The 12,931-nt window shown below is 31.8% G+C and overlaps 1 protein-coding gene across 1 annotated transcript; it reads right to left on the bottom strand.

Moving 5' to 3' along the window:
* Window positions 1-211: 211 nt before the first annotated feature.
* On the bottom strand, window positions 212-10,104 carry LOC143058453 (uncharacterized). Its single transcript, XM_076231940.1, has 4 exons — window positions 10,017-10,104; window positions 4,835-4,891; window positions 3,304-3,397; window positions 212-1,756 (listed from the first exon to the last, which is right to left on the bottom strand). The coding sequence occupies exons 1-4, from the start codon at window positions 10,066-10,068 to the stop codon at window positions 511-513; spliced, it is 1,449 nt and encodes a 482-aa protein (XP_076088055.1). The 5' UTR covers window positions 10,069-10,104; the 3' UTR covers window positions 212-510.
* Window positions 10,105-12,931: the final 2,827 nt, after the last annotated feature.

Raw genomic sequence — 12,931 nt, 5'->3', positions numbered from 1 at the left:
GTAGTAATACTTGTATCGTAAATTATTTATGTATCCATGTATTACAAAGCTTGGAGTTTTTTTTAGATAATAAAAATAAATTACAAAATAATTATAACAGTGGTCCAATATTTCTTTAAATGTTATAACTTAAAGCATTTTGTTAAAAAATAGTCAATTTATAAAATGCATATATATTTTTTGGCATTTATTTAGCAAGTACCCGTAGCATTGATTATCAAAATAACGAAATTACGTCATTCAAGGTGGATGTAGAATAAGGATTTTAATCTACTGTGGATTCACTGTTGTGTGGGTACCAACTTTCATGGATTGAGGAAACTTTGTATTTTCGTGGATATTTGATTTCGTAGTACTAGTGTGAAGTGCATATATACAGACCTTTATAAAATTTGTTTTCTGTTGAACATTTAGATTCGTGGTTTACCTGTAACCACGAAATCAACGAAAATTAGCATCCCACGAATTATAATGAGTCCATAGTATATACTGTTCAAATAAGCTAGATGTTCAAATAGAGTAATTCTCCTCAGATTGTTCATGAGACGATTCAAGTTCCTGACCCGAAGACTCATCAACAGCACTGATCCTGACATTTCCTTTGGTAATTGGCACATCCTCATACAAAATATTGATGGCCATTCCAGGTGGAAGTAATTCGGTTTCTGAATCACTATCATTATTACTTGACGTTTCATACCTACCATTTGGGAATGCTAATTTTCCGCAACTGGTTTCAGGAAAAACGTGTTTGTTGCTCCTTTCATTGCTCTCTTCACAATTTGAAATAAAGAGGAAAAAACCATTACTTTGATCGAACAAAACCTCAAGTGATGATTTCCCATTCTTTGCTTCAGTTGATTTCTCTGCAGTGTTATGTTCTTTATTTTTACTCCTGATTTTGAAGGATTTTTCATCGTCGTCACATGAAATTTCAAATGCATCGGATCCATTAGGTGTTTCTGCTGAATCTTTATTTGGGATTTCTTTCTTTTTCTGGACGAAAGAGTATCCAAACTTCTTTCTGTTAAGCCTATTTCCCTCTTTTATTTCAAGTTTATCATTGTCGGTTTCATAATTTGTCATATTTGAGCTTTCCTCCATTTCAGCATTTAAGCATATCTTATGTTCTTGTATCTGCTCTTCGCCATTCACTAAGACCTTTAGTTTTGTTTTTTTTCTGTCATCAGTTTTGATTTCAGGCTTCTGTGGTATATCTGGTTTCCTTTGGTATCTTTTTTCCGTTTCTGGTTTCCTTGGCTTTTGCCTTTCTGACGTGTTTTGCTGTTGATCTTTTGAATTTGTTTCAGCATTGGAACTCTTTGTTTGGTTGTTTACTTCGTCACCTTTTTGTTTCGTAGCATTAGGACTTTCAATATGCAAGTTTGCTTCTGACAAATGAGAATATGTTGGATCCATGACTGCAGCCCTTGGCTTTAGAAAACATGCGTTGTCGTATTCGGTAACCTCCATATCGACTGTCACATGGTTATACGGATTTGAATCATCTTCATCATTCCCCAAATGCGATTTTGCTCGATTGTGCTCAACCATATCATACGAATCTAGTTGATTTAATATCTTTTTAGATTTCGATGACTGAGAACAGTTTTCAGAGTTCTTTTCAATATTGCAGTATCCATAACTTTTACGATCGGACTCACACGATCCTTCGTTAACGTATACATTATCTGGTGCTGTTGCAAACATAAGTTCCCCTTGGTCAGTTATCGTAGTGTCATTATTGTTCTTATTGCTGAATAACAAAATAAAATATACTAGTCAGTGTAAGCAAATAAGACAAATGTTAAATAAATTTGAATTTGTCGTATTTTTTTTATTTTAATTGAGATTGTATTATACAATACTTTGAAAATGTGAATAAAGAAATATTAAAAAAAACAAATAAAAGAGGAAGAAGATGCCATGAGGATAGTCAAAATCAAAATTTCGAGGATTAATGTACAACACCATATCCTAAAGTTAGACGACGAAAGACAAAATACTATTAAAAAAAATCAAAGAATGCGCATTAGTATATGGTACTTGATCAACAAGGGAAACCTGTCGTGTACTTCATGGCAAGCAAAGCTACGGGGATAATGATGTCGTAATCGAGGAATATAAGAATAAAGTAAACTAAAAACAGTAATATATAGATAGAAATGAACAGACATCCACGAACTGTGATTTTGTTATATATAAAAATGGTAGTTAAACGCTAAATTTATTTAAATTGAAAAATTGAGCACAGGACGCATAATTTGCAATTTAGCCAAGGCTCCGTTTTGAATTCATTACTTTGTATTTAGATATAAGAAAATGAGGTATGAGTGCCAACGAGACATATTTGACCTATAGGTGTTAATTTTTATACATTGTACTTGGATGGAGAGTGTTCTCATGGGCACTCATACCTAATCTGGTAAAAAAGCAAGATACAAAAACTTAATCTGTAAGCATAATCAAAGCATAATTTCTGCAAATGAATGAAACACTTGCACTGTAAACATGTCGTTATTTTTATAAATTTTAAAATAAAATGCCTTCGAGGACGGAAGAGATTTCTGATAGCTGACCACAGTTCCTTGGTAGGTTAAGATCGTTATAAAGAATTCAGAACATTCAGAGTTTGTTGGTGTTAGAAGATGAAATGCATTTCCCTTTATTTTCAACACAACAACATTAAAAAAAAAGTTGATTCTGTCTCAAAATTACACCGTTAAAGATACTTCGCTTTAAGGATTTAAAGGATACCTTAATTTGTTGATGAATAGATATGATTTATGTTTTGTAGTGCTGGCTATGTAATTATTTTACCGGCCAGTTTTTAAAGTATTGTAATGAATTTATTTATAACGTGACGTTAAGATACATTTAAGTATGAAGATGACACGAGTTTTATTATTCGTTTTTAACCAAGAAGTGACTCTGCCCCTTTTCACATCTTTGAATATATAAGGCTGGTGCCATTCTTATTTAGTAAGGCAGGAGGTCTTTTCAACTTCATTGACACACAAGTCGAGAATTTGTGATTTTTTTTATCTAGATTTAATCTTTCTTCGTGAAGAAATTTCGAATCAAATAATTTGTAGCAATATATATATATACACAACCTTATTCCAAATAAAATTGATTTTACTTTGGTTAGACAAAGAGAAAACAACTCTATTGACTAAGTTAAATAAAGTGTGTTATAAATTAGAAATAAGTGGAGAATTTATAATAATCCAAGTAAATTTGTTTTAATATGTAGAAACCTTTAATGAACATATGAATATGAATATATTATATCGTGTATACCTTGGTTGGGTGCTGCGTTTTGAAACAAAGCAACCAATGGAAAATACTAAGGATGCTGTCATAAATCCTGCTGAAAAAAACATTAGTAGTTCTCCTGCAAAAGAAAAAAAAGATATTCATAAAACAATTAACGTAGCGTAAACTTGGAGATTTCTAAGACACTTTACACTAACATATTTGTATATAATAATAAATAAACCGTCAGTAAATTTGTATATTACAGGCGTTCAAGGTATTTTGCATGATTAAAAACATATATTTCATATTTTATCTTGTGTAAGTGTCATCTGATGTAAATTGTTGTGAATAAAGTATGTCTAATTATGTTTTTCTCTCAAAAATGTAGTATCTGCTGTGGAAATGATATGCAACGATATACGACAAAATGCTTCAGTGCACCCAATAACATCCATTAAAGCCATGAAACGAGGTTCAGTAATTCAATGCTCGTTGTGACTTCGATTCCGTCGATACAATGCCTTTCACTTAAAACGTGTATGAACTAGAGGGTGAACAAGGTTGATGAACTAGGGGTATATTAAAGGACGTCTTGTCCTTTTACTAAAAAAAAATATCGGAAAATACCAAGACCTTATTCATGTTATTGATAAATATTCCATATCAACTTCACAAATACTACACGATGGTCTTGAAGTATAGATTCTAGGTATTGACTTTGTGTATTATCTTAATAACGTGTCATGGTATTCTTTTATTTGTCTTCGTAAATTATTACGTTTACTGATCAGTCCATTTTGGTAATATTCATTTGATGTGGGAAGGTACTTATACATCCCATCATTGTGTTATTGTGCTATGGTGAATTTTTGTATACCTGTCATTCATTTTTGCTAATGTCCTTTGTCTGTATGCTTTAATGTTTTTTGGTTGTTTACATATTTGTTTGTTTTTATAGTGAATAAGATGATAACACAATGTCGAATTGCCACTATTTAAAAAAAATATCCATTATGTCTGGTGTTTATTTTTCATACATCGTTGTCAATATAATGGAATTTTATGCGACTGTCATACAAGTGAGGGATTTAGCTAGCAATAAAACAAGGTTTAATCCACCATTTCCTACCAAGTCAGGAATATGACAGTTGTTAATCATTTGGTTGATGTGTTTAGCTTTTGAATTTGCTTTTCCTTAAGGACTTTTCGTTTAGAAATTTCCTGGGAGCTCAGTGTTTTTATTTTTTTCATATTTCCTGCGTACGGTAAATCAAGGTTTTTGTTTTCAGAATAACAAAATTTTGAATGTTTTAACAATCTTTGCCTTATATAAATTACGGACAGTTTAACTGATTAACAAAAATATATGATTTATACAAATCACCCTACAATGTGATATCATATCTCCATATTGGAGACCTTTATACATTTAATTAAGACTATTTTTAAGCATTCACCTCAGATTGTCCTCGTTATCAGATCTTACAAGAGCGACAATGATCTCCAGGAATTTTACGAAATCACTTATATTACAAATTCAATGTAATATATTATATTAATACTGTTGACATACCTTCTTTATCGTCGGTACATGTGGCACTCGTTGTTTCTGCATCAGTATCAGAAATACCTGTAACAGCAATAATTTGGCATTGAGGCCAGACATAAAATTGAATCATATAATTGGTTGATGCTGCCTAACTACCCATCCAAATAGCGTTCTACACAAATCAGTTAATAACACAAAGTTTAAAAATCAATTGTGCTCTAATTAATCATTAAAGGTACCATGATTATAATCTAATACGCCATATGCGTATTCCTCTACATAAGACTCATCAGTGTCGCTCAGATCAAAATAGTTACTAACTTTGTTTTTAAAACATGTAAATTGTTGGTCCAAAAAATAATCTTTTTCTACCTACATTGTACCTGAACCTACAAGGCACGGTTAGGCAACATCAAACAAAGAATTTGTTAAGGGGGCCTTAGAAGTTAAGTTAAGCTCCCGAATAAAACGCATAGAAAACTTATTATAATAAAGCTAGACTATATGAAATATGATGTTCACCGACCATTTATATCCAGTCCGTTACCAATACAGATACAACATTACTTTCCATACAGACAATTATGCGGTAAACGAAAAAAAATGCTTATAACTTAAACTATTCAGGCGGAAATGTGGGGCAGTGGTCGATCCTAATTTTTCGCCATATATCGAATGAAAATATATTGTTCACAGGTCTGGGAGGGGGATATGTCTACCTGCGGACTTTTACACTGTGAATTTCTATGCTTAAAATTTGGCTCAGAGTGTCGGTTAAGTACAATGCAGATTTTGTGAATATTAAATCAACAAATATTCGTCATGACATGAATGTTATAGTTTCCACTGAACGTTAACGGTCCATCCATTCATTTATTAAAATATCACCCAAACCCTATAAGGGATATTCATTTAATGAGGAAATAAGCTCACCATAGATACCAGGATTGAATTTGTTTATACTTGTTGCAAGTTGAAGAGCATTGAGGACAAGCAATTCCTAAAGGTTTTGCCAAATACAGCTAAGGTATTAAATATATTCCTGAGGTAGAAAAACCTAAGTTATTATTTCAAAAAAAAAAAATTTTGTAAACAGTTAATATATAATTATGTCTATATCAAATAAACTGCCCCCTCAGAAAGGGAGTAATTCGCTGTTGTATAGAAGAGAAAAACCAAAAACTTGGCTTTTTAAACTAAACTAGAAGCTCCAAAGAGCCTGTGTCGCTCATTTTGGTCTATGTGCTTATTAATCCTTTCCTCCATAATGACGCCTTTTGACGCCACCCCCTTTACTCCATAATGACGCCTTTTGACGCCTGTGTAGTATCTTAGTTGTAACGCTTTGACTATGAAATGTCTGCATCATACTTAATAGAAATTGTATCCAATATGAAAAGGATATCCATATTATGAATTTCATAGGAATATCTGACTTAAATTTATTTGATGAAATATTTGTTTTTTGCAATGTTTAAAGCATATTTTCAGCATTTTATTGAAAAATCCTATGCAAATCAAGTATGCCAAAAAATAATTTCCATTGAGGAGACAGATGGATTCGTGACAAAATTGTGTTTTGGTGTTAGTGATGTGTTTGTAGATCAAAATTTATGAACATTGTTAAAAAATGACTATAAAGGACAATAACTCCGTATGAGGTCAATTGACCACTTTGGTCAAGTGGACTTATTTGTAGCTCTTACTTTGCTTTACGTTATTGCTATTTACAGTTCATCTCTATCTATAATAATATTCAAGATAATAACCAAAAGCTGCAAAATTTCCTTAAAATTAACAATTCAGGCTGCAGCCCAACAAGTTGCCCGATTGGTCTGAAAGTTTCAGGGGGGGATAAATCTTGACCTAATGAACAATTTTATCTACAGCATATTTTGTCTTTATGCTTTGGTTTCAGAGATATGAGCCAAAATCTGCATTTTACCCTATGTACTATTTTAAGCCATGGTGGCCATCTTGGTTCACGGGCGGGGTCATCGGGCACATTTTTTAAACTAGATGCCCTAATGACGATAGTGGACAAGTTTGGTTAAATTTGTGTTAGAACCTTCAGAGAAGATTTTTGTAAAAGATTACAAAAATTGTAAAAAAATTGTAAAAATTGACTATAAAGGGCAATTACTCCTTAAGGGGTCAATTGACCATTTTGGTAATGTTGACTTTTTTGTAGATCTTACTTTGCTGAACATTATTGCAGTTTACAGTTTATCTCTATCTATAATAGTATTCAAGATAATAACCAAAAACGGAAAAATTTCCTTAAAATACCTATTTAGGGGCAGAAACTCAACAGCGGGTTCTCGGATTCATCTGAAAATTTCAGGGCAGATAGATCTTTACCTGATTAACAATTTAACCTCTGTCAGATTTGCTTTAAATGCTTTGGTTTCAGAGATATGAGCCAAAATCTACATTTTACCACTATGTTCTGTTTTCAGCCATGGCGGCCATCTTGGTTGGTTAGCCGGGTCACCGGACATATTTTTCAAACTAGATACCCCAATGATGATTGTGGCCAGGTTTGGTTTAAATTGGCCCAGCATTTTCAGAGGAGAAGATTTTTGTAAAAGTAAACGACGACGGACGCAAAGTGTTGAGAAAAGCTCACTTGGGCCTTTGGGCGAGTTGAGCTAAAAAGGCGAAAATTCATTATATTTAGAACAACTTTTCTATTCTTTTTGGTTCTCAATGCTCTTCAACTACGTACTTTATTTGGCCTTTTATATTTTTTTACATTTGTTGATTTGAGCGTTACTGATGAGTCTTTTGTAGACGAAACGCGCTTCTGGCGTAAATATAAAGTTTTAATCCTGGTTCTATGATGAGTTTAATTCTACTATTTATAATTTTGATATTAAAAAAATTGTAGTCCATGAATATTCCAAAATTCTTAGACATGTTTTAGCAATATGTTACTGGATATATGTATAGTTCTTTGGGAAAAGTTTTTGCAAATAGTATGTTTTTTTTTACCAACAAATATTTATAATCACTTGGAATCTACCCCTTAAAAAAGCGATAGTCATTACATTGTGGGGTTATCCTTCATTTCAGGGGTTGTTCCCAACCTGTTTACCTGTGAGAACTGGCTTGTTGAATTGTAAGCTACTTTCTTTATTCGTCACGTAAGTATTGGAAAACTAATGCAAGCTGACTAAAAAATTTAAATATACTTTATCTTTGATAATAAACAGTTGTAGATACTTTTACATAAGCTTAATTATTCAATCTATTATAAATACTTAAAAGCTCACAGAATATAAAGTGCTTACGTTTATTCAAGATAGCAAGATTGTAAACAATATGAAAACAAAGTAAAATTAAAACTAACACCACTGTGCTAGATCATATCAACTTTTTAAAATCTTGGGACATTTTTATAATATGAAAGCCAATTATATGTAAAATACTATGTTTTGTTAATATTTTACAATGAACCTTATAAAAAGCAATATCCTTTTTAAGAATATTTTAGTTAAGAACTAAAACAGGTGAATTACAGGTAATATCAAGATGCCAGTCTTTAAGAGGACCTCATCATCCCTAACGTTGTTTTAGTATAATTGTCAAATGTTGTAGAAACGAGTGGTCTAGGACGCTGGACACAGTGCAGGCTGCTATAATCCCGCGCAGGAAATAACAAAAATATTTCAGATCTATATGTTACACTGTTTGGCTAAATAAGAAGAGGGTTTTATACATATAATTTAAATACAATATAAAGTAAACATGAATTAAACTGATGCAGTCATGAAATATATATATAAAAACGTGGAAAATAATGGTGATTCTGTTCTCAGTTCTACTATCTTTTAAAAAAATTTCTAACGAGAATTAATCTGAATTTATTACTCTTTTACACTCGAAAAGTGAATTGTTCCCCGTTTTCAAGAACTTAAAATAAACCATCTCCTTTAGGAGATTGAAAATAGCCATCCTTTTCAATTTTCAGATTGGTGTTAGTTATACGGAGTTTGGTGAAATAGAATCGTGGAACATTAGGTTAGATCCTTAATCTCGACTAAGTTTTATATTTTTGTATAAAATAATTTACTATTTTCATCATAACTATGTAACTTATTTTCAATTTTCAGATTGGTGTTAGTTATACGGAGTTTGGTGAAATAGAATCATGGAACATTAGGTTAGATCCTTAATCTCGACTAAGTTTTATATTTTTGTATAAAATAAATTACTATTTTCATCATAACTATGTAACTTATTTTCAATTTTCAGATTGGTGTTAGTTATACGGAGTTTGGTGAAATAGAATCGTGGAACATTAGGTTAGATCCTTAATCTCGACTAAGTTTTATATTTTTGTATAAAATAAATTACTATTTTCATCATAACTATGTAACTTATTTTCAATTTTCAGATTGGTGTTAGTTATACGGAGTTTGGTGAAATAGAATCGTGGAACATTAGGTTAGATCCTTAATCTCGACTAAGTTTCATATGTTTGTATAAAATAAATTACTATTTTCATCATAACAATGTAACTTATTTTCAATTCAAATTTGATAATTGTCTTCTATTTCTCTCTTGATTATAATCCTAAATGGTTTAACTTTAGGGAGCTACCACTTGATTTTTATGGGGGGGGGGGGGGGGGGGGGGGGCTAGGATGAAATTTGAAAAAAAATAGGCAGGACAGGAGTTTTGAGTAAAAAAAAGGCAGGATGAGACACTTGCAAAAAAAAAGTCAGGACCACAATTTAGGTAAAAAAAAATTAGGATAAACTAAAAAAAAAGGCAGGACCGAACAGAGTGAAAAATAAAAAGGCAGGTAAGAGATTACAGCTAAAAAAAAATGCAGGACAAAATTGTTCATCCTAGCCCCCCATAAAAATCAAATGGTAGCTCCTTTATCTATATTTTTTCAATACATACATGAGAATTAATGAGGGAATACAATGATTGAATTGACATGTTAGAGGGGATGTAATGATTCCATAACTTATTACATTGAAATGTTATAGTGGAAGAAAGAATTCCATGACCTATTAAATTAAAATTTAAAATGAATAGCAAGACACTCGCCTCCTACAGAACCCCTTACAGGCAGCGCAATATAAATGTATTATTACGTCTACGATACAACAAAACTCATCGTGCTAAAATCGTGCGATTTTATATAAATCAATGAACAAAGAAAAAGAATAAAAAAGATAAAAGTACTTACAGGTGATCACTGAGATTAATATGATCAAACTAAAACTGATTAACACTGCCATGATTATTTTTTCAAATGACAATATACGGAAATATTTGATACTAGATCAAGTTTCATTTTATTAACAAATGAATATGTTTCCTGGCAAAATAAAATAATAGTAACACAGCACACATCTGCTCTTTCATAAGTGTATGTGATGACTGGAACTATATACAGAGATTTTGAGTATACTTGTTTTTGATTCAATAAAAAATGCACTTTTAGTAATTATTCATAAGAATGTCATGATCCGCGAAAAGTCCAAACATTATGGATGTATTATGACAAAATTTATGAAACGACGAAACCGCTGTACATACTTTGCACTATAACATTTGATGAAACGATAAGATATTTTGTAAACACAGATAAATACGACAATGTATGTGATAGGCATGAATTATGCCACAACCGTCTTTCGAATATCGATTTTACATATTGATATATGTTACAATTCTCGATTCAAATGATACTTTATTGACAGGAAATGCATGGACTTATCGTTTAATTTGTAGTATCTTATCAGCAAAAGAGAGTTCTTAGAAGAAAAAAAAGAAACAACAAAATTGCTCTTCTTAATGAGGAGTCTCACAGCTCGGTAAAACTGTAAAATAAATTTAATTGAAACAGCCAATATAATTTTATAACTTTAATCTATATGAAACGAATAAAGTATCAACAATAGAAGCTATATACTTCAAGACCATCATGCATTAATTGTGAACTTGACATGGACATTGATATAAACAAGGTCTTGGTATCTTCCACTGCAATTTTAAAGAAAAAGGGCGAATCGGTCTTTGACATAATCCTGATTCATTAACTTTTTCTTAGACACTTGGACGTTTTACAAAGTCTGAGTAGCAGTTACAAGATCTCAGATATCGAATGAGTAGTGAAATGTATATCTCATATTCTGGTGAAGTTGGTATATTGCTTTTAAGATGGGGAAAAGTTATAATTAAAAAAATAAAAACTTCTTGTTTGTCAGAGTTTCGGGTACTGAGATGACCGCTTTTTACATATTCAAGAAAATCGTCTTGAAATTAGACAGATAAAGCCGTGTCTGCTGTTTCTTAACTTTCTTGTTTCGGAGTATATAATAATAAAACCATATCAGAAAAGTCTCGTATGTTAATTGAAAAAACACCATAAATAAATTTGAATGTGAAGTTAAATGATTTGGCTTCTTTTATCTTCGTGTATGACAGTAAGAGGTCGATAAGAAGAGACGCACAGTTAGTTCGGTTAGAAATTTCGGTAATTTGTTGTAAAAATGTACCTATAAATTCAACACATATATTGTCAACTCTAGCATAGTGATTACTTGTTGCTCGGTTTGATGTATCGTATTTATGGTAGAAAATTCATTGTCGGCATTTAATTTTCTGATTAGTTGTCTTCTTAAAGGTAACATATTTACATATCAAGTTTAAATGTTCCAGATTTTCAATAGTCACCCGACTGATACGACGTGCACCATGGTTCAGAGAGGAGAGTGTCACTCTGGGAAGATTTTGGATACGAAAGTTGAAAACGTTGACACCAAATGATACCAACGAAAACAGGTCGTTAAATAAGGTAGCATTTGGTTTGTTACCTTATTTTGAAATGTATAACTACGCACTCCGCCGGTTGTTGTACTTAATTTGTATATATCTAGTTCACAAGATTTTAGAATACAAAAACCATTAACATTTGATCGTTTGTTTCTAGTATATTTGTATAACATTCAAGACTATTGAATGGTGACTTAAATTTTCTACAAACGTTGGTCGGTGTTTTATTTGTATGATGATCAAGTTTTTCGAAAATTATGGGTATTGATATTGTTACTCAACATGCTAAAGTGAAGGATGGCATTCATATGTACAAATATGTATTGTAAGCCGTAACACAAACATCAATACATTTCTCCTTTGAGTTGTCACCGTCTTATATATTACACCAAGAGCATTACTTACAGCCGAATAGAACGGATTTGTTTCACAAATAATACTGCTAAAAGACAAAAACAAGAACTTTGCGGTCGAATATGCCGACAATTTATAACACCTTATCGGCAAAAATTGGGAAGAAATAAAACAAAAATCTAGATATTCTTGGCTTTACGTAGTCCCAAATGCCTTAAAGACTTGCTGGTGAGAGCTAATTTCCCCCTCTAAATCAGACTCTTCGTAAGGGATGGGTTCTTCTAAAGGGTCGTTGGAAAAAACTAGGCAAATACTGAAAACCCAGACTTTTAACAGCTCTTCTCTGGTAATCAATACACCATATTTTGCAATGTTATTTACATGACTACACATGCTGTGTATCTTCAATAGCTAAATGTGGTAAACATAATATGTGTTTGAGTCAGCATTGTCTTTCAAAAACGAATGAACGGCCACCGTACATGCCGTAGTGACTGTGATTTCAAATTTGTGACCTTCTGTCCTGTGAATTTTTTCCGTTTACGCAAGAATACAAAACGCGTATGCAGAAAGAGTAATAAAAAAACATACTAAACCCTTACTACACTGAAAGCTATTCAGTTTTCAAAAAAAAAAGTATTTCTAGCACCGTCCTTCTGTAATTTTAATGACCAAGGAGTTCTCGTGAGTGTTCGTTGGTGTTTATGATAGTTAAAGATAATTTGGACAGTTGCGAAAATCTTGTGCTATATGTCACTGATTATAGCTATACGAAACATATATTCAATGGGAGACAACTTGTATTCATTATCTGTTATCTGATACGTTTTATTGATGCTGCGAACATTTAACATGCGTGTATATATCTACAATTTATATATTTATACATAATAAATCATACTATATCTTTTGACAAAACTTATATTGCACTTTATACTACTGGCGGAAGTTGACGAATAAAACAGAAGA

This window comes from Mytilus galloprovincialis, chromosome 14 (genome assembly GCF_965363235.1).
Source record: "Mytilus galloprovincialis chromosome 14, xbMytGall1.hap1.1, whole genome shotgun sequence".
NCBI classification, from domain to species: Eukaryota; Metazoa; Mollusca; class Bivalvia; order Mytilida; family Mytilidae; genus Mytilus; species Mytilus galloprovincialis.
The sequence above is the reverse complement of the archived record's forward strand: the minus strand, read 5'-3'. Positions and strand labels throughout refer to the sequence as shown.